Here is a 22,948-nt window from a genome sequence, read left to right on the forward strand (position 1 = left end):
TCACTGTGTTTTGAAGTTTGTGAAGAAACATTTCAAGAAAGATCAGGTAATGTTATTTAGTTCATTTTATCCCTTTGAGCTCTAATTACTCTTTCAGTAATCTGCTTTTGATAAATCTAAATTATTTTGTAATATACATTTTAGTAACGTTTTACAATATGGCCAAATATGGTAAAATTAGTCAATGCATTAACTAACATGAAGAAGCAATGAACAATATATATTTTACAGCATTGTAATATTTAAAAATTTGCTTGTAAATGTTGACGTTAACATCAACAAAGATTAAGAAATGCTGTATAAGTATTGTTCTTTATTACTTAATGTTAACTAAGGTGGTAGTAAAAAAAAATGAAGGCTTTTTATTAAGTTGTTTTTCCAAGTGTTGCCAAACACTTTATTATACAGTCCTGTTTTACATGTACATACTACATACTTATTGTAGTAATTACAATAACTGAGTAATAACCAGGTACTAGTCCTGAATCTAAACCTAATCTTAAACCATGTAGTTACCTTATATTATTCAGTACTTTCTTAGTAAGTTCAGTGAAAGTGCACATAAGTGCAACCCTAAATTTAATACAATAAATACAGAAACACATATTTCACATGTTAATGTTTGTGTGTGCAGGTGTAAGAGGTGCCGTTTATCACAATGAGGTTTCTATTCTCATTGTGTGTTTTAATGCTGCTTTTTGGTGAGTGTTTATACATCTTTAAAGTCTGAATGTGTATGTGATGCTACAGTACATTCAAATGATGCTACAGTGTATTCAAATAATTGAACTGAATGTATCATCCTTCAAAATTAAATCATTGTTCTTATATATATATATATATATATTGTTGTTGTTTTAAAGGTGAAATAATTGAAGGACTACTAACAGGTAATTATTTCCATTCATCTTAGAACACTTACAATACTTCCACTTCAACAGTTACAATACTGCTTCCCCTTTTAATCTCTAGATTTCTATTAGACAAACAAAGCATGTGGGGGGAAAAAGATCTTCATTTTAGAACTTCATGATAAACATGTTATTTCAATAGTATAGAGACACTTTAATAACAGCTTTTAATAACTGTGTTAACTGAAAAGTATGCAGTACTTCATTATGCATCAAAAATTGTTGGCTAAAATAAGAGTCCGTTTTGATCACTGTTATTAGTTTTGAAGGCAAGGACCTTAGTGTGAAGAAATGCAAATAAAAAACTATTAATGCAATCAAAAGTACCCCAATACTTAGTTTATTGAAAAGTGCAATTATTCTCAGATAAATGTATGGATTGTGAAAAATGTGTGCTGTGTTGCAATTTGCCCTAAAACGATGGCCTAAAAGTATGTAGTTTTTATCATAAGAAAGAACATTTTTTTGAGCATGTTGCAATAGTGTACGCATCTAATGGGATGTAATAGTGCGTTATATAATTGCATCTTAAAAACCACATAGTGTAGGTGTGTGCATCAAACCGTCACTCAAACTGTCAATCATTCCATCACAGGTAACATCATGAGATACACATTCCACATTTTAATACTTTAAAACATTAAGCTACCAAAACATTACAATACTTGCCAGTACTTATGGTAAGAATTGTTAGACTGTTTATATCCCATTTGTCACAACTAAAAGAAAAGAGATGCTCAGTCTTTAGCTTTCACTAACTTTAAACACAAGTGAAACAAGCCTAATCTAATTTTAAATATGTAATGGTAACATTGAAATATGAATTTACAAACATTTACAAGCAGTATTTTAATGTTTACAAAACAGATGACCCCTGCAACAATTACAAAATGCTGGATGACCTTCGAAGAGCCACCAACAATCAATATTCCTCCGAAATAATGTGCGACTGTGAAGTCAGCTGGAACGGCTGGTATCGTCTCTTCTTTCAGGGTCAGAGTGTTCAGATGCCGGACACATGTGTTGATGAGTATAGCTGTGGCACTCATTCTCCACTGTGGCTGAAAGGAGGACATCCAACAGTTGAGGATGGAGTGGTCACTCGAGATGTTTGCGGTCACTATGACAATGACTGCTGTGCTTTTCAGTCCAATCCCATTAAAGTCAAAGCCTGTACAGACTATTATGTTTATGAGTTTGTGAAACCATCTTTCTGCTTTTTGGCATACTGTGCAGGTACGTATATTACATTTTTCTTTTGTTTACAGCATTAAGTCATAATTTCATATTTGTTGGTATAATCTTATTTTTATTATATATATATATATATATATATATATATATATATATATATATATATATATATATATATATTTTTTTTTTTTTTTTTTTTTTTTTTTTTCAGATGTAAGGAACATCAACACCACCTATACCTTCTCAACCCCAGCCATTACGACTGGTAATGTAATGTTTTACAATCTGAAGAATTTTTGTTCAGATTAGCAAACCTAATGCACTCAAGTATAATGGGTTTGCCCACTGAAATGCCCTTAAATGCAATTGACCGATTTTAGCCGTAGCTTCAACATCTGTTTATAATGTAGAGGGCAGGACGCTTTAGATTCTAGAGAGCATTTGATTGGACATAAAATCTGATGAAGCTGAAGTGCAATGTGATGTCATCATAATCATTGATGAACATTTTCCTACTCAAAACCAAAAAACTTCAATTTTGTTTTCATTGGGACTTTAAGGATTTTTAAAAGGTCATCTGCTTTTGACAATGCTAAATTATGTTAAATGAGATGCTCAGACTCAAAAACTGTTGTAACTAATCCAACAGTAAAAAGTATTGGCCTATAACAATTAGAAATTGACTTACTCAGAAACATTTCTTTCCATAATAGCGCCCCCTGTTGACCCCTGCAACAACTACAAAGTGCTGAATGATCCATGGAGAGCCACCAACAATCAATTTTCCTCTGAAATAATGTGTGACTGTGAGGTCAGCTGGGATGGCTGGTATCGTCTCTTCATTCAGGGTCAGAGCGTTCAGATGCCAGACACATGTGTTGAGCAGCATAGTTGTGGCACTCATGCTCCACTGTGGCTGAAAGGAGGACATCCAACAGTTGAGGATGGAGTGGTCACTCGAGATGTCTGTGGTCACTGGGACAATAACTGCTGTTATTTCCAATCAAATCCTATTAAAGTCAAAGTCTGCCCTGGCAATTATTATGTTTATGAGTTTGTGAAACCAGATTTCTGCTCATTGGTGTACTGTGCAGGTAAACACTTTTACATTTTCCCTTTGTTTACATGAGTCATAAGTGTAGCTTTGTTGATTTACAGAGCATTACTGTTTTTCAGATGTTAGGAACACAAACACTACCTATACTACTGTCGCTCCCGAGACAATGTTAACCACAGAAACTACAACCATGGACATTACAACTGGTAATGTAATGTGCTGATTTGCAATCTGTAGGATTTTTCACATGACTAGATCCATCTTAAGAAATTTTGACTGCATATGAAGAAATTAAAAATAAAACAGTGTGAAATGTGCGGTTAGAGGTCTCTTCTGTTTATGATTCAGATTTGCTGTTAGTAAGCAAATAGTTCAGACTGCTTCTGAACTAGTGTGTCTGTGTGTGTGTGTGTGTGTGTGTGTGTGTGTGTGTGAGAGAGAGAGAGAGAGAGAGAGAGAGAGAGAGTAATTGTATGTTGTTTTAGTACTTATCAAATTTGTAATATGTTTTTTTTTTTCTTTTTTTTTTTCAGATATTGGGCACAATACCATCATGATGGAGACAAGTTCAACCATAAAAACTACATTTATAGATACTACAACAATGGACACTGGTAATTTAATGTGAAAATTATGTTTTTGTTTTGAATGAGCAGTTCAGATCTATGTTATGAGTTACATGTATATGAGATAAATATGATACATGGAATTACCTATTTTGAATTAACAGATCAAATTATATATAAATGAAATTATATAAAATATTTTAAGTTAAAATATTTATATACATTCACTGCCCCTTACAGACAAAGTGGATAGAACAATAACAATGGAAACCACAAAAACAGAAAGTATAAACACACGAACCACATCTTCAGAAAGTACCACTGGTGAGACCACAACAGCAGAGAGCACCACAAATGTGAGTACTACAACAACAGAAAGTACCACAACTGTGGGTACTACAACAGCAGAAAGCACCACACCTGAGACCACAAATTTGGATACTACAACAACAGAAAGTATGACCACAGGCACAACTCCACAAAGTACGACAACCACATCAGTAGCCAAAACAATTCCAGAAATTACAGCAGCTGAGACCACAACCGCAGAAAGCACTACAACTGTGGAAACCACAACGGAAAGCACCACAACAGCAGAAAGCACCATAAGTGAGACCACAACAGCAGAAAGCCCCAAAACTGTGGGTACTACAACAACAGAAATTACCACAAGTAAGACCACAACAGCAGAAAGCACCACACCTCAGACCAAAAAACCTGGCACCACAACAGCAGAAAGTACAACAACAGAAAGCACCACAACTCTAGAAAGTACCACAGCCGAGACCACAACCACAGACAGCACCACAACTGTGGCTACTACAACAACAGAAAGCAACTCAGCATTAGAAAGTACCACAAGTCAGACCACAACACCAGGCACTACAACATCAGAAGGTACGACCACAGCCACAAAAATTTCAGAAAGTACAACAGCCGTGACAACAACCGCAGAAATAAGCACAACTGTCGGTACTACAACAACAGAAATTACAACCACAGGAACAACAACACCAGAAAGCAAAACACCTGACGCCACAACTCCAGAAAGCACCACAACTCCAGAAAGTACCAAAACCAAGACCACAACAGCAGAAATCACCACAACTGAGACAACAAAAGCAGAAAGCACCTCAACAGTTGAAAGCACAACAACACCAGAAAGTACCACAACCACAGAAAGCACCACATCTGTGGGAACCGAAACAACAGAAAGTACCACAACCGAGACCACAACTGCAGAAAGCAACACAACAGAAAGCACCACAACTCCAGAAAGTACCACAAGCAAAATCACAACACCAGAAAGCAGCACAACTCTAGAAAGTACCACAACCGAGTCCACAACAGCAGAAAGCACAACTGCGACCTCAACACCAGGCACTACAACCACTGAAAGTACAACCACAACCACAACAACTCCAGAAAGTACCACAACCGATACCACAACAGCGGAAAGCACAACTGAGACCACAAGTGTGGGTTCAACAACAACAGAAAGCACCACAGCAACCACAACAGTAGAAAGCACTACAACAGAGACCACAACACCAGGCACTACAACAACTGAAAGTACATCCACAGCCACAACAACTCGAGAAAGTTCCACAACTGAGACCACAACAGCAGAAAGCGCAAATGCGACCACAACTGTGGGTTCTTCAACAACAGAAAGCACAACAGCAAGAGAAAGTACCACAAGCGAGCCTACAACAGCAGAAAGCACTACAACCACTGCCACAACAACTCCAGAAAGTACAACAGCCGAGACCACAGAAAGCGCCACATCTGTGGGAACCACAAAACCAGAAAGTACCACAACCGAGACCACAACTGCAGAAAACACCACATCTGTGGGAACCACAACAACAGAGAGTACCACAACCGAGGCCACAACAGCAGAAAGTACCACAACTGCAGAAAGTACCACAACCGAGACCCCAACAGCAGAAAGCATAACTGAGACCACAAGTGTGGCTTCTACAGCAACAGAAAGCACCAGAGCAACAGAAGGTACTACAACTGATACGACAACACCAGGCACTACAACAACTGAAAGTACAACCGCAGCCACAACAACTGCAGAAAGTACAACAGCCGAGACCACAACTGCAGAAAGCACCACATCTGTTGGAACGACAACAGCAGAAAGTACCACAACCGAGACCACAACCACAGAAAGCACCACATCTGTGGGAACCAAAACAACAGAGAGTACCACAACCGAGACCACAACAGCAGAGAGCACCACAACAGAAAGCTCCACAACTCCAGAAACTACCACAAGCAAAATCACAACAACACAAAGCAATACAACTGAGACCACAACTCCAGAAAGTACCACAACCGAGTCCACAACAGCAGAAAGCACAACTGTGACCACAACTGTGGGTTCTTCAACAACAGAAAGCAACACAGCAATAGAAAGTACCACAAGCGACACCACAACAGCAGAAAGCACTACAACTGAGACCTCAACACCAGGCACTACAACAACTGAAATTACAACCACAGCCACAACAACTTCAGAAAGTATCACAACCGAGACCACAATAGCAGAAAGCACAATTGAGACCCCAAGTGTGGGTTCAACATCAACAGAGAGCACCACAGCAACCACAAAAGCAGAAAGTACAACTGAGACCACAACACAAAGCACTACAACAACTGAAAGTACAACCACAGCCACAACAACTCCAGAAAGTACAGCAGCTGAAACCACAACCACAGAAAGCACCACATCTCTAGGAACCACAACACCAAAAAGAACCACAACTGCAGAAAGCACCATATCTGTGGGAACCACCACAACCGAGACCACAACCGCAGAAAGCACCACAACAGAAAGCACCACAACTCCAGAAAGTACCACAAGCAAAATCACAACAACAGAAAGCACCACAACTGAGACCACAACTCCAGAAAGTACCACAACTCTAGAAAGTACCACAACCGAGACCACAACTCCAGAAAGTACCACAACCGAATCCACAACAGCAGAAAGGACAACTGTGGGTTCTTCAACAACAGAAAGCACCACAGCAACAGAAAGTACCACAAGCGAGACCACAACAGCAGAAAGCACTACAACTGAGACCACAACACCAGGCACTACAACAACTGAAAGTACAACCACAGCCACAACAACCACAGAAAGCACCACATCTGAGGGAACCACAACACCAGAAAGTACCACAACCGAGACCACAACCGCAGAAAGCATCACAACAGAAAGTAGTACAACTGAGACCACAACTCCAGAAAGTACCACAACTCTAGAAAGTACCACAACCGAGACCACAACTCCAGAAAGTACCACAACCGAATCCACAACATCAGAAAGCACAACTGTGGGTTCTTCAACAACAGAAAGCACCACAGCAACAGAAAGTACCACAAGCAAGCCTACAACAGCAGAAAGCACAACAACCACTGCCACAACAACTCCAGAAAAAACAACAGCCGAGACCACAGAAAGCACCACATCTGTGGGAACCACAACACCAGAAAGTACCACAACCGAGACCCCAACAACAGAAAGCATAACTGAGACCACAAGTGTGGGTTCTACAACAACAGAAAGCACCACAGCAACAGAAAGTACTACAACTGATACGACAACACCAGGCACTATAACAACTGAAAGTACAACCACAGCCACAACAACTCCAGAAAGTACAACAGCCGAGACCACATCCGCAGAAAGCACCACATCTGTGGGAACCACAACAACAGAGAGTACCACAACCGAGACCACAACAGCAGAGAGCACCACAACAGAAAGCTCCACAACTCCAGAAAGTACCACAACCGAGTCCACAACAGCAGAAAGCACAACTGTGGGTTCTTCAACAACAGAAAGCACCACAGCAATAGAAAGTACCACAAGCGACACCACAACAGCAGAAAGCACTACAACTGAGACCTCAACACCAGGCACTACAACAACTGAAATTACAACGACAGCCACAACAACTCCAGAAAGTACCACAACCGAGACCACAATAGCAGAAAGCACAACTGAGACCCCAAGTGTGGGTTCAACAACAACAGAGAGCACCACAGCAACCACAAGAGCAGAAAGTACAACTGGGACCACAACACCAGGCACTACAACAACTGAAAGTACAACCACAGCCACAACAACTCCAGAAAGTACAGCAGCTGAAACCACAACCACAGAAAGCACCACATCTCTGGGAACCACAACACCAGAAACTACCACAACTGCTGAAAGCACCACATCTGTGGGAACCACAACAACAGAAAGTACCACAACCGAGATCACAACCGCAGAAAGCACCACAACTCCAGAAAGTACCACAACTGCAGAAAGTACCACAACCGAGACCCCAACAACAGAAAGCATAACTGAGACCGCAAGTGTGGGTTCTACAACAACAGAAAGCACCACAGCAACAGAAAGCACCACAGCAACAGAAAGTACTACAACTGATACGACAACACCAGGCACTACAACAACTGAAAGTACAACCACAGCCACAACAACTCCAGAAAGTACAACAGCCGAGACCACATCCGCAGAAAGCACCACATCTGTGGGAACCACAACACCCAAAAGTACCACAACCGAAGCCACAGCAGCAGAACGTACCACAACTGCAGAAAGTACCACATCCGAGACCCCAACAGCAGAAAGCATAACTGAGACCACAAGTGTGGGTTCTACAACAACAGAAAGCACCACAGCAACAGAAAGTACTACAACTGATACGACAACACCAGGCATTACAACAACTGAAAGTACAACCACAGCCACAACAACTCCAGAAAGTAAAACAGACGAGACCACAACCGCAGAAAGCACCACATCTCTGGGAACCACAACAACAGAGAGTACCACAACCGAGACCACAACAGCAGAGAGCACCACAACAGAAAGCTCCACAACTCCAGAAAGTACCACAACCGAGTCCACAACAGCAGAAAGCACAACTGTGACCACAACTGTGGGTTCTTCAACAACAGAAAGCACCACAGCAATCGAAAGTACCACAAGCAACACCACAACAGCAGAAAGCACTACAACTGAGACCTCAACACCAGGCACTACAACAACTGAAATTACAACCACAGCCACAACAACTCCAGAAAGTACAACAGCCGAGACCACAACTGCAGAAAGCACCACATCTGTTGGAACGACAACAGCAGAAAGTTCCACAACCGAGACCACAACTGCTGAAAGCACCACATCTGTGGGAACCACAACACCAGAAAGTACCACAACCGAGACCACAACAGCAGAGAGCACCACAACAGAAAGCTTCACAACTCCAGAAAGTACCACAAGCAAAATCACAACAACAGAAAACACCACAACTGAGACCACAACTCCAGAAAGTACCACAACTCTAGAAAATACCACAACCGAGACCACAAGAGCAGAAAGTACCACAACCGAATCCACAACAACAGAAAGCACCACATCTGAGGGAATCACAACACCAGAAAGTACCACAACTGCTGAAAGCACCACATCTCTCGGAACCACAACAACAGAAAGTACCACAACCGAGACCACAACCGCAGAAAGCACCACAACTCCAGAAAGTACCACAAGCAAAATCACAACAACAGAAAGCACCACAACTGAGACCTCAACTCCAGAAAGTACAACAGTTGAAACCACAACCACAGAAAGCACCACATCTGAGGGAACCACAACACCAGAAAGTACCACAACTGCTGAAAGCACCACATCTGTGGGAACCACAACAACAGAAAGTACAACAGCCGAGACCACAACTGCAGAAAGCACCACATCTGTGGGAACCACAAAAACAGAGAGTACCACAACCGAGGCCACAACAGCAGAAACTACCACAACTGCAGAAAGTACCACAACCGAGACCCCAAAAGCAGAAAGCATAACTGAGACCACAAGTGTGGGTTCTACAACAACAGAAAGCACCACAGCAACAGAAAGTACTACAACTGATACGACAACACCAGGCATTACAACAACTGAAAGTACAACCACAGCCACATCAACTCCAGAAAGTACAACAGCCGAGACCACAACTGCAGAAAGCACCACATCTCTGGGAACCACAACAACAGAGAGTACCACAACCGAGACCACAACAGCAGAGAGCACCACAACAGAAAGCTCCACAACTCCAGAAAGTACCACAACCGAGTCCACAACAGCAGAAAGCACAACTGTGACCGCAACTGTGGGTTCTTCAACAACAGAAAGCATCACAGCAATAGAAAATACCACAAGCGACACCACAACTGCAGAAAGCACTACAACTGAGACCTCAACACCAGGCACTACAGCAACAGAAATTACAACCACAGCCACAACAACTCCAGAAAGTACCACAACCGAGACCACAATAGCAGAAAGCACAACTGAGACCACAAATGTGGGTTCAACAACAACAGAGAGCACCACAGCAACCACAAGAGCAGAAAGTACAACTGGGACTACAACACCAGGCACTACAACAACTGAAAGTACAACCACAGCCACAACAACTCTAGAAAGTAGAGCAGCTGAAACCACAACCACAGAAAGCACCACATCTCTGGGAACCACAACACCAGAAACTACCACAACTGCTGAACGCACCACATCTGTGGGAACCACAACAACAGAAAGTACCACAACCGAGACCACAACCGCAGAAAGCACCACACCAGAAAGTACCACAACTGCAGAAAGTACCACAACCGAGACCCCAACAGCAGAAAGCATAACTGAGACCGCAAGTGTGGGTTCTAAAACAACAGAAAGCACCACAGCAACAGAAAGTACTACAACTGAGACCTCAACACCAGGCACTTCAACAACTGAAATTACAACCACAGCCACAACAACTCCAGAAAGTACCACAACCGAGACCACAATAGCAGAAAGCACAACTGAGACCCCAAGTGTGGGTTCAACAACAACAGAGAGCACCACGGCAACCACAAGAGCAGAAAGTACAACTGGGACCACAACACCAGGCACTACAACAACTGAAAGTACAACCACAGCCACAACAACTCTAGAAAGTACAGCAGCTGAAACCACAGAAAGCACCACATCTCTGGGAACCACAACACCAGAAACTACTACAACTGCTGAACGCACCACATCTGTGGGAACCACAAGAACAGAAAGTACCACAACCGAGACCACAACCGCAGAAAGCACCACACCAGAAAGCACAACAACTCCAGAAAGTACAACAGTAGAGACCACAACTGCAGAAAGCACATCTGTGGGAACCACAAAAACAGAGAGTACCACAACCGAGGCCACAACAGCAGAAAGTACCACATCTGTTGGAACGACAACAGCAGAAAGTTCCACAACCGAGACCACAACTGCTGAAAGCACCACATCTGTGGGAACCACAACACCAGAAAGTACCACAATCGAGACCACAACAGCAGAGAGCACCACAACAGAAAGCTCCACAACTCCAGAAAGTACCACAAGCAAAATCACAACAACAGAAAACACAACAACTGAGACCACAACTCCAGAAAGTACCACAACTCTAGAAAATACCACAACCGAGACCACAAGAGCAGAAAGTACCACAACCGAATCCACAACAACAGAAAGCACCACATCTGAGGGAATCACAACACCAGAAAGTACCACAACTGCTGAAAGCACCACATCTCTCGGAACCACAACAACAGAAAGTACCACAACCGAGACCACAACCGCAGAAAGCACCACAACTCCAGAAAGTACCACAAGCAAAATCACAACAACAGAAAGCACCACAACTGAGACCTCAACTCCAGAAAGTACAACAGTTGAAACCACAACCACAGAAAGCACCACATCTGAGGGAACCACAACACCAGAAAGTACCACAACTGCTGAAAGCACCACATCTGTGGGAACCACAACAACAGAAAGTACAACAGCCGAGACCACAACTGCAGAAAGCACCACATCTGTGGGAACCACAAAAACAGAGAGCACCACAACCGAGGCCACAACAGCAGAAAGTACCACAACTGCAGAAAGTACCACAACCGAGACCCCAACAACAGAAAGCATAACTGAGACCGGAAGTGCGGGTTCTACAACAACAGAAAGCACCACAGCAACAGAAAGTACTACAACTGATACGACAACACCAGGCACTATAACAACTGAAAGTACAACCACAGCCACAACAACTCCAGAAAGTACAACAGCCGAGACCACAACTGCAGAAAGCACCACATCTGTGGGAACCACAACAACAGAGAGTACCACAACCGAGACCACAACAGCAGAGAGCACCACAACAGAAAGCTCCACAACTCCAGAAAGTACCACAACCGAGTCCACAACAGCAGAAAGCACAACTGTGGGTTCTTCAACAACAGAAAGCACCACAGCAATAGAAAGTACCACAAGCGACACCACAACAGCAGAAAGCACTACAACTGAGACCTCAACACCAGGCACTAAAACAACTGAAATTACAACGACAGCCACAACAACTCCAGAAAGTACCACAACCGAGACCACAATAGCAGAAAGCACAACTGAGACCCCAATTGTGGGTTCAACAACAACAGAGAGCACCACAGCAACACAAAGTACTACAACTGATACGACAACACCAGGCATTACAACAACTGAAAGTACAACCACAGCCACAACAACTCCAGAAAGTACAACAGCCGAGACCACAACTGCAGAAAGCACCACATCTCTGGGAACCACAACAACAGAGCGTACCACAACCGAGAACACAACAGCAGAGAGCACCACAACAGGAAGCTCCACAACTCCAGAAAGTACCACAACCGAGTCCACAACAGCAGAAAGCACAACTGTGACCGCAACTGTGGGTTCTTCAACAACAGAAAGCATCACAGCAATAGAAAATACCACAAGCGACACCACAACAGCAGAAAGCACTACAACTGAGACCTCAACACCAGGCACTACAACAACTGAAATTACAACCACAGCCACAACAACTCCAGAAAGTACCACAACCGAGACCACAACCGCAGAAAGCACCACATCTGTGGGAACCACAACAACAGAGAGTACCACAACCGAGACCACAACAGCAGAGAGCACCACAACAGAAAGCTCCACAACTCCAGAAAGTACCACAACCGAGTCCACAACAGCAGAGAGCACCACAACAGAAAGCACCACAACTCCAGAAAGTACCACAAGCAAAATCACAACAACAGAAAGCACTACAACTGAGACCACAACTCCAGAAAGTACCACAACTCTAGAAAGTACCACAACTGAGTCCACAACAGCAGAAAGCACAACTGCGACCACAACTGTGGGTTGTTCAACAACAGAAAGCACCACAGCAACAGAAAGTACCACAAGTGAGACCACAACAGCAGAAACCACTACAACTGAGACCTCAACACCAGGCACTACAACCACTGAAAGTACAACCACAGCCACAACAACTGCAGAAAGTACCACAACCAAGACCACAACAGCAGAAAGCACAACTGAGACCACAAGTGTGGGTTCAACAACAACAGAAAGCACCACAGCAACCACAACAGCAGAAAGTACAACTGAGACCACAACACCAGGCACTACAACAACTGAAAGTACAACCACTGCCACAACGACTCCAGAAAGTACCACAACCGAGTCCACAACAGCAGAAAGCGCAGCTGCGACCACAACTGTGGGTTCTTCAACAACAAAAAGCACAACAGCAACAGAAAGTACCACAAGCGAGCCTACAACAGCAGAAAGCACTACAACTGAGACCACAACACCAGGCACTACAAAAACTGATAGTACAACTACTGCCACAACAACTCCAGAAAGTACGACAACCGAGACTACAACCGCAGAAAGCACCACAACTCCAGAAAGTACCACAAGCAAAATCACAACAACAGAAAGCACCACAACTCTAGAAAGTACCACAACTCTAGAAAGTACCACAACTGCTGAAAGCACCACATCTGTGGGAGCCACAACAACAGAAAGTACCACAACCGAGACTACAACCGCAGAAAGCACCACAACTCCAGAAAGTACCACAAGCAAAATCACAACAACAGAAAGCACCACAACTCTAGAAAGTACCACAACTCTAGAAAGTACCACAACCGAGACCACAACTCCAGAAAGTACCACAACCGAATCCACAACAGCAGAAAGCACTACATCAGAGACCACAACATCAGGCCCTCCAACAACTGAAAGTACAACCACAGCCACAACAACTCCAGAAAGTTCCACAACTGAGACCACAACAGCAGAAAGTGCAACTGCGACCACAACTGTGGGTTCTTCAACAAAAGAAAGCACAACAGCAACAGAAAGTACCACAAGCGAGCCTACAACAGCAGAAAGCACTACAACCACTGCCACAACAACTCCAGAAAGTACAACAGCCGAGACCACAGAAAGCACCACATCTGTGGGAACCACAACACCAGAAAGTACCACAACCGAGACCACAACAGCAGAAAGCACAAGTGAGACCACAAGTGTGGGTTCAACAACAACAGAAAGCACCACAGCAACCACAACAGCAGAAAGTACAACTGAGACCACAACACCAGGCACTACAACAACTGAAAGTACAACCACAGCCACAACAACTCCAGAAAGTACAACAGCCAAAACCACAACCAAAGAAAGCACCACATCTGAGGAAACTACAACACCAGAAAATACTACAACTGCTGAAAGCACCACATCTACGGGAACGACAACAACAGAAAGTACCACAACCAAGACTACAACAGCAGAAAGCAGCACAACAGAAAGCCCCACAACTCCAGAAAGTACCACAAGCAAAATCACAACAACAGAAAGCACCACAACTGAGACCAGAACAGCAGAAAGTACCACAATCGAGACCACAACAGCAGAAAGTACCACAACCGAGACCACAACAGCAGAAAGCACAACTGAGGCCACAAGTGTGGTTTCTACAACAACAGTAAGCACCACAGCATCCACAACAGCAGAAAGTACAACTGAGACCACAAGTATGGGTGCAACAACAACAGAAAGTACCACAGCAACAGAATGTACTACAAGCGAGAGCACAACAGCAGAAAGCACTACAACTGAGACCACAACACCAGGCACTGTAACAACGGAAAGTACAACCTCAGCCACAATAACTCCAGAAAGTACCACAACTGAGACCACAACTGTGGGTACTACTACAACAGAAAGCACCACAGCAACAGAAAGTACTACAACTGATACGACAACACCAGGCTCTACAACAACTGAAAGTACAGCCACAGCCACAACAACTCCAGAAAGTACAACAACAGAGACCACAACTGCAGAAAGTACCACAACCGAATCCACAACAGCGGAAAGCACAACTGTGGGTTCTTCACACAACAAAGCACCACAGCAACAGAAAGTACCACAAGCGAGACCACAACAGCAGAAACAACAACAGAAAGCACCACGACCACAACTGCAACAGAAAGTACCACAAGCGAGACCACAACAGCAGAAAACGCAACTGCGACCACAACTGTGGGTTCTTCAACAAGAGAAAGCACAACAGCAACAGAAAGTACCACAAGCAAACCTACAACAGCAGAAAGCACTACAAGCACTGCCACAACAACTCCAGAAAGTACAACAGCCGAGACCACAGAAAGCACCACATCTGTGGGAACCACAACACCAGAAAGTACCACAACCGAGACCACAACTGCAGAAAGCACCACATCTGTGGGAACCACAACAACAGAGAGTACCACAACCAAGGCCACAACAGCAGAAAGTACCACAACTGCAGAAAGTACCACAACCGAGACCCCAACAGCAGAAAGCATAACTGAGACCACAAGTGTGTGTTCTACAACAACAGAAAACACCACAGCAATCACAACAGCAGAAAGTACAACTGAGACCACAACTATGGGTGCAACAACAACAGAAAGCACCACAGCAAACGAAAGTACTACAAGTGAGACCACAACAGCAGAAAGCACTACAACTGAGACCACAACACCAGGCACTGTAACAACGGAAAGTACAACCTCAGCCACAATAACTCCAGAAAGTACCACAACTGAGACCACAACTGTGGGTACTACAAGAACAGAAAGCACCACAGCAACAGAAAGTACTACAACTGATACGACAACACCAGGCACTACAACAACTGAAAGTACAACCACAGCCACAACAACTCCAGAAAGTACAACAGCCGAGACCACAACTGCAGAAAGCACCACATCTGTGGGAACCACAACAGCAGAAAGTACCACAACCGAGACCACAACTGCAGAAAGCACCACATCTGTGGGAAACACAACAACAGAGAGTACCACAACCAAGACCACAACAGCAGACAGCACCACTACAGAAAGCACCACAACTCCTGAAATTATGACAAGCAAAATCACAACAACAGAAAGCAGCACAACTGAGACCACAACTCCAGAAAGCACTACAACAGCAGAAAGTACCACAGCAACAGAAAGTACCACAACCGCGGCCACAATAGCAGAAAGCACAACTAAGACCACAACACCAGGCACTACAACAGCTGAAAGTACAACCACAGCCACAACAACTCCAGAAAGTACAACAGCCGAGACCACAACTGCAGAAAGCACCACATCTGTGGGAACCACAACAGCAGAAAGTACCACAGCAACAGAAAGTACCACAACTGTGGCCACAACAGCAGAAAGCACAACTGAGACCACAAGTGTGGGTTCAACAACAATAGAAAGCACCACAGCAACCACAACAGTAGAAAGTACAACTAAGACCACAACACCAGGCACTACAACAACTGAAAGTACAACCACAGCCACAACAACTCCAGAAAGTACAACAGCCGAGACCACAACAGCAGAAAGCGCAGCTGCGACCACAGCTGTGGGTTCAACAACAACAGAAAGCACCACAGCAACCACAACAGCAGAAAGTACAACTGAGACCACAACACCAGGCACTACAACAGCTGAAAGTACAACCACAGCCGCAACAACTCCAGAAAGTACAACAGCCGAGACCACAACAGCAGAAAGCACCACATCTGTGGGAACCACAACAGCAGAAAGTACTACAACTGCAGAAAGCTCCACATCTGTGGGAACCACAACAACAGAGAGTACCACAACCGAGACCACAACAGCAGAAAGCACCACAACTCCTGAAATTATGACAAGCAAAATCACAACAACAGGAAGCAGCACAACTGAGACCACAACTCCTGAAAGCACCACAACAGCAGAAAGTACCACAGCAACAGAAAGTACCAGAACCGTGGCCACAACAGCAGAAAGCACAACTGAGACCACAAGTGTGGGTTCAACAACAATAGAAAGCACCACAGCAACCACAACAGTAGAAAGTACAACTAAGACCACAACACCAGGCACTACAACAGCTGAAAGTACAACCACAGCCACAACAAGTCCACAACATACAACAGCCAAAACCACATCCACAGAAAGCACCACATCTGTGGGAACCACAACACCTAAAAGTACCACAGCTGCTGAAAGCACCACATCTGTGGGAACCACAACAACAGAAAGTCCACAACACCGGTCACCACAACAACAGAAAGTACAACATCAGAAAGCACCATGATGACCGAAAAGACAACAGAAACAACCTTCACAGGTACCCTAATAACACTACAGTAGTACATCTTAATTTGATATAACACAATAAATGAATAAAATGTTATATGTGAATAATTTAATTTAATAGAAATAATTAATTACACTATGTGGTGATTAATTAATTAACATTTTTATTCGCTTGACAGCCCAAATAAATAAAACAAAACATGGTTACATACATAAAAAAAAAAAATGGTAATTTGAATTTATGTAATTGAAATAAGAGGTAACTTATTAGTAAGTATGTGTCATATTATAAGTGATCACACTTTCATTATTCATTCTGATTATCCACTTTTAACCTGCAGGTTAATATCAGCACTTCCACATCCATGGGTCTGAAGGGAGCTCAGGTAAACACTCTACTCTTTAGTAACCTGTATGCTTATTTTTCACTTATATTATATACAGTTTATAGACATATTTATTTTATGTATACCATTCACTGAGCCGTATTTTTTCTTCTACTTACAGAAAAAGTAAAGATCCAAGTAAAGTCAATGGCCCCAGGTTTGCGTTGTTTCTCCTGACAGCCTACACCATCTTCTATTTCCACAAACAATTACCTATAGTTTTAAATGTTTAGATTTTTTTGTCATATTTATTGTCCATACTACTCTCATATTTAAAAAAAAAAGAAAAGAAAGAAAGAAAAAAAAAAGAAACATAACTTATAAATTGTCTATATGTGAAGGAACTTTTATTTGCTGTACCTATAATAATGTATTTTGTTTATCGTCATAGTCTTCTCACCAGTATGGTGACATAAGACTGAGTTTTATTATTGCTTTAGACTAATTTAAAAATTGATTCTGCAAATTTGCTGTATTTTTTGTAAAATGACTACTGTTATTGAGTAATAAATTATTTTCAAAGAAAAGTTATTCCTTGCATTGATCACACACATTTAAAAAAAATAATAATAATAATTGGGTGGCAAAATGGGGACTGTAGAAATATGACGTTTTGAGATTTGACCTGAGGTCTGAAAATTATTTAATGAAAGTAATATCTAATGGCAAGTAAAAGTAATTATCGCTAGAACAATCTACTAGTTTGTTATATATGTTGTAGAAAAATAGTTAAATTAATAAATACAATGATGATTAAATGAAAGCTTCTTTGATCCAGAATGATAGCAGCCCACATATATCATCTGCTTAACATTAAAAGTTAAAGTAGTATTGAAAATGTGCCTATATTCGTGTTGTATAATTCACAAAAACAATCTGCATTTCAGTTCGTCAGTGAACTTTGAACTTAAATTTTTAGATTTTGCCAATCGTGCAACACAAATTTCTCAATAGTTTACTTATTTATCAGTGTTTGTGCACAGATTTGGACAGATACATACCTTCATTTATAATACAAGAATTGATTAAAATGAGGTACTGTGAAGTCAATAAGAGGCAGGTTAGAAGTGAGCTGTCAGTCATTCCAGACTGGGGCAGCCTGGGAATCCCCGCACCATTTCTGCTCCATCGATTTTTCTCCTCCAGTATTCATAGACTCATCAATAGATAATTACACTAAGTTCCAACAAATTAAAATGAAAATCCCACCTATGCTCTCACATGATTGGTTGCATGAATAATGCTGTGTGTAACCTATTGATAAATGCATAATTTATGCTGTAGCAATTTCAGCCTTGAGTCGATAAAATATTGTGAAACTAATAAGAGATTTTAAGCGTTTCAAATGTGTTTGTGTTTTCTTGCCTACAGAATATCAAAAGCAACTATCAAAATAATAATAAAAAACACAAGCATTTCAATTAATAATAGCTCTTTACTTGCCATGCAGGAATAGTCCATCTAAGACATACAGTAGGAGTGACAGAGCAGGTTTATTAGCCTACATAAGTTATAGTTTCAAAAAACAACCACTTCAGGGTTTGACTCAAAGACTCGTTAATTGAGTTGCAGCAGTTTAATAGCGCAGATGTTTAACATATAAATCAATACATGAACATGAAGTACTGAGTTGAGATCTAATTATTTTATTATCTTAAATGTTTTAATCTTCATGCCACCACATATGAGTTAAAGGTTCATGTTACATTGTGTTTGGTGAAATTCATCACCCATAAAAGTCCATAGCAGCTGATGTTATGCATCCTCCACATTTTAATTCCCTGAGTTCTCATAATTTAAGAGTGTGGGATAAGAAGCTTTTTATTGCATCTGATACTATTCTGTGCCAAATCTCATAGATCATTAAGCATGCCACAATTTTATCCTTGTTTCCTTAATAATGCTGTTACAAAGAGAAGTTAAACTAAAGTCTAAACTTAACTAAGCACACTATCGCCTTCTGTAGAGCCTCATATTTGATGACGTTTGCATCATTTCAGTTTTATGATTCTGAAGCTGCTTTGAAACAATCTATATTGTATAAAGTGCTATAGGAAAAAAGGGTTAATTAAAACTCTTATAATGAGTAACTACAAATTACAAATTAGACAGGTAGTAAATTTAAAGTGCGGAAACTAAATGTCTTATGTTGAGACTTTGCACCTTGTGTACTGAAGCTATACTGAAGTAACAAACAACGAGAGGTTACACTAAAATGTTATAGAAAAGTACTTCACCTTATTTTATGAGGAGAAAAGCACTTTTTAAATGTTTAACTTCTCCAGTGTGTGGATATCCTCCCATTATGCCTTTGGTGTTGAAATGTTCAATAAGCACATACAGGTGTTGTGTTCAGGTGCAATCTGATCCAGAAATATGAAGTGAAAACTACCTGAGGGGGAGAAACAAAATATAGCTTAATCATAAGCAGAGACATTTTCCTTTCTCTTCAACTCAGTAACAATTAGAAATTATATTTAATTAGAAAGAATTCACCCTGAAAGGTTCTAATTGAGACAAAATAATAGGGAAAAACCAACTGTGACAAGGTGATTGATTACCTGCAAGTCTACCTGACACAGAAATAAGAGTTTTTTAATGAGGGGCTGCTTCTTTCTGGATGTGAAATTCAGATGGTCCTCCAGAGTGTCTGTGAGTCGTCACACGTCCTGTGAGGCTGAACAGCTCCAGAACAGGTACTCTGTCTCTGTCACAGAACAGTGGGACACGGTCATCGTTGACAGCATCCACACCTAATGGACTGATCCCATCTCACCTCGCTCAGGGTTCTGCATCAGAGATCAGAGAATTACACTTCTTTACACTTAATTTTTTTTTTTTTTTTTTTTTTTTTGTGAAAAGACTTCAGGGTTTATGATGGGAAATTGCTACAGGATAGTAATACTTAAAATTTTGGAGACATTATCAAAAAAAAAAATCTGTAAAAATTGCTTAACACTTTAAAATAAGGTCTCATTTGTTAACTTTAGTTAATGCATTAGTTTACATGAACTGACTACATTGCTACATTTTACAGCATTTATTAACTTTTTAACAAATAAAACCTTATTGTAAAGTTTTACTGTAAAATTTTGTTCTTCTAATAGGAAGCCAGAGAAGATATAAAGTATGTATTTAATGTATTTAAGTATGTGCAGTATTTCAGTTTAACACTAGAGGATGCTATGACCTTTTGTATTTTCCAACAGACTTGATTTGTGTGGAATACCATGAAGTTTTTGTCTGGCTATCACCAGACCAAGCTCAATTTAAAATTGAACATTGGTCTGGAGAGTCTGTATGTATTTTCTACTGCACAAGAGGCGTGATCAACGAGCATTATTCACGCAATTGGATAGTCCTTCAACTAATCAGATCAACGATCCGGGTGACGTACTTCGCAAAGCAACATGAAAACTCCAGACAGGTTTAAGCTGCGTTCCTTTCTACAGGGTCCCTATGTAGTGTTCACTGCTCCCTACTCCCTGACCACGGTATATCCGTTGAAGTGGACTTCGCTGACAATAATCACTCATTTGGAACACACTACAAATGTCATCAAAAAAGTCAACGACGGTGTCGCGCAGATTATGATATAACAAATAAATAGATATTATAATTTACTTAAAATGGACTCTTAACAGATTTGAAGCTGTAGCCTCGCATGCCATATGAAAATAAATTATCATTTTGGTTAACTGTATAAATGTATTCTTAATCCACTGTCTGGGTCTCATCTTGTGCGCTTTCTTTTCCACGCACAGCCACATAGTAAACACTTCTGAGGTAAATAAAGTACAATAAAAAAATGACAGAGCCTCAGCTGCTTTTCAACACTTTTACTTTGTCATGCCTATTCATACAATAAAATATGCAAATACACTCATCGCCAAAACCATTCATACTTTCATTTGTATAATAATAACTACATTTATGAATACTCAAAATTCAAATGTAAATTCCTCCATCGGAGAGCCGTTAAAAAGCTCTTTCAACGTCTCTGCTCCATCGTAGTTCTGACTAGTGATGTGTCGTTCTTGAACGATTCGTTCATTTTGAACGAATCTTTACTGTGACTCGGGAAGAACGAGTCGTCTCGGGGGGTGATTCGTTCAGTCGCGCATGTGCAATATTCTACAGGTTCTGTACTGCTAGAAGTAGTTCACCTGATGATTCAATTCATTAGTTCATTTCATGAGTCTTTTGGGTTTTGAGTCGTTCCTTAATCACGTGACAGACCCATAGGCTACCAATGCATTCTGAGCCGGAAAGAGAATTGATTAGTTCTTTTTATGAGTCTTTCGGGTTTTTGAGTCGTTCCTTAATCACGTGACAGACCCATACACTAAGCCAATGCATTCTGAGCCGGAAAGAGAATTGATTAGTTCTTTTTATGAGTCTTTCGGGTTTTTGAGTCGTTCCTTAATCACGTGACAGACCCATACACTATGCTGTGTGACCCAAGCACATTATATTTATTAGTAAATAACGTTAACTCTCCAGTTTTGTTTGAGTTTGTGTTACAACTGTTAAAGCTGAAGTTATCATAACCTTGATGTTTTAAACTAACATTAATAATTCAAATTCAAAATGTTATTTGCTTTTAATTTATGTCATTATATGTCCTTTTTGAGCAATCTTCTTATACATATATTAGACCAATATGTCAAGTCTGCCTAGGAAAAGCAATTATTATAACAGCAAACTCAAAATTGGAGTAAAAATGAACAAACTAGGCTATAAATACTTTGTATTGTAGGCTTGGATTATTATATTATTATATAGCCTAGTGTTTATTTACAGATAGACAGTCAAAAAGATAAATTAATCAATATTTTATTTATAACAGGGCTTTATTTATTTATAATAACACACCACAGATCCTCAAGAAACAGTAACAAAAACAGTGACAGAAATGTCAGAAATAGCGTATGGGTCTGTTACGTGATTAAGGAACGACTCAAAACCCGAAAGACTCATGAAGAGAACTAATCAATTCTCTTTCCGGCTCAGAATGCATTGGCTTAGTGTATGGGTCTGTCACGTGATTAAGGAACGACTCAAAACCCGAAAGACTCATGAAGAGAACTAATCAATTCTCTTTCCGGCTCAGAATGCATTGGCTTAGTGTATGGGTCTGTCACGTGTTTAAGGAACGACTCAAAAACCCAAAAGACTCATGAAGAGAACTAATCAATTCTCTTACCGGCTCAGACTGCATTGGTTTAGCATGGGACTGCCTGTCACGTCATTAAGGAATGACTTAAA

General features: G+C 41.2%; 1 protein-coding gene across 1 annotated transcript; it reads left to right on the forward strand.

Annotated features, from left to right (window-relative positions):
• The first annotated feature begins 1,852 nt into the window (after positions 1-1,852).
• LOC125255175 (serine-rich adhesin for platelets-like) lies at positions 1,853-18,166 on the forward strand. Its single transcript, XM_048170208.1, has 7 exons — positions 1,853-2,147; positions 2,819-3,199; positions 3,696-3,776; positions 3,969-15,056; positions 15,119-17,325; positions 17,636-17,680; positions 17,802-18,166. The coding sequence occupies exons 1-5, from the start codon at positions 1,853-1,855 to the stop codon at positions 17,290-17,292; spliced, it is 14,019 nt and encodes a 4,672-aa protein (XP_048026165.1). The 3' UTR covers positions 17,293-17,325; positions 17,636-17,680; positions 17,802-18,166.
• The last annotated feature ends 4,782 nt before the right edge of the window (positions 18,167-22,948 follow it).

The sequence above is a fragment of the Megalobrama amblycephala genome, linkage group LG20 (genome assembly GCF_018812025.1).
Source record: "Megalobrama amblycephala isolate DHTTF-2021 linkage group LG20, ASM1881202v1, whole genome shotgun sequence".
Taxonomy (NCBI): Eukaryota; Metazoa; Chordata; class Actinopteri; order Cypriniformes; family Xenocyprididae; genus Megalobrama; species Megalobrama amblycephala.

Excerpts from the sequence above, each read along its gene's own strand:
- LOC125255175 (XM_048170208.1), top strand. The coding sequence starts at position 1,853 with ATGTGCGACTGTGAAGTCAGCTGGAACGGCTGGTATCGTCTCTTCTTT. Across the intron at positions 3,200-3,695 it reads CTCATTGGTGTACTGTGCAG|ATATTGGGCACAATACCATC; the intron begins GTAAACACTTTT and ends TTTTTTTTTCAG. Across the intron at positions 15,057-15,118 it reads AGCGGAAAGCACAACTGTGG|AAACAACAACAGAAAGCACC; the intron begins GTTCTTCACACA and ends CCACAACAGCAG.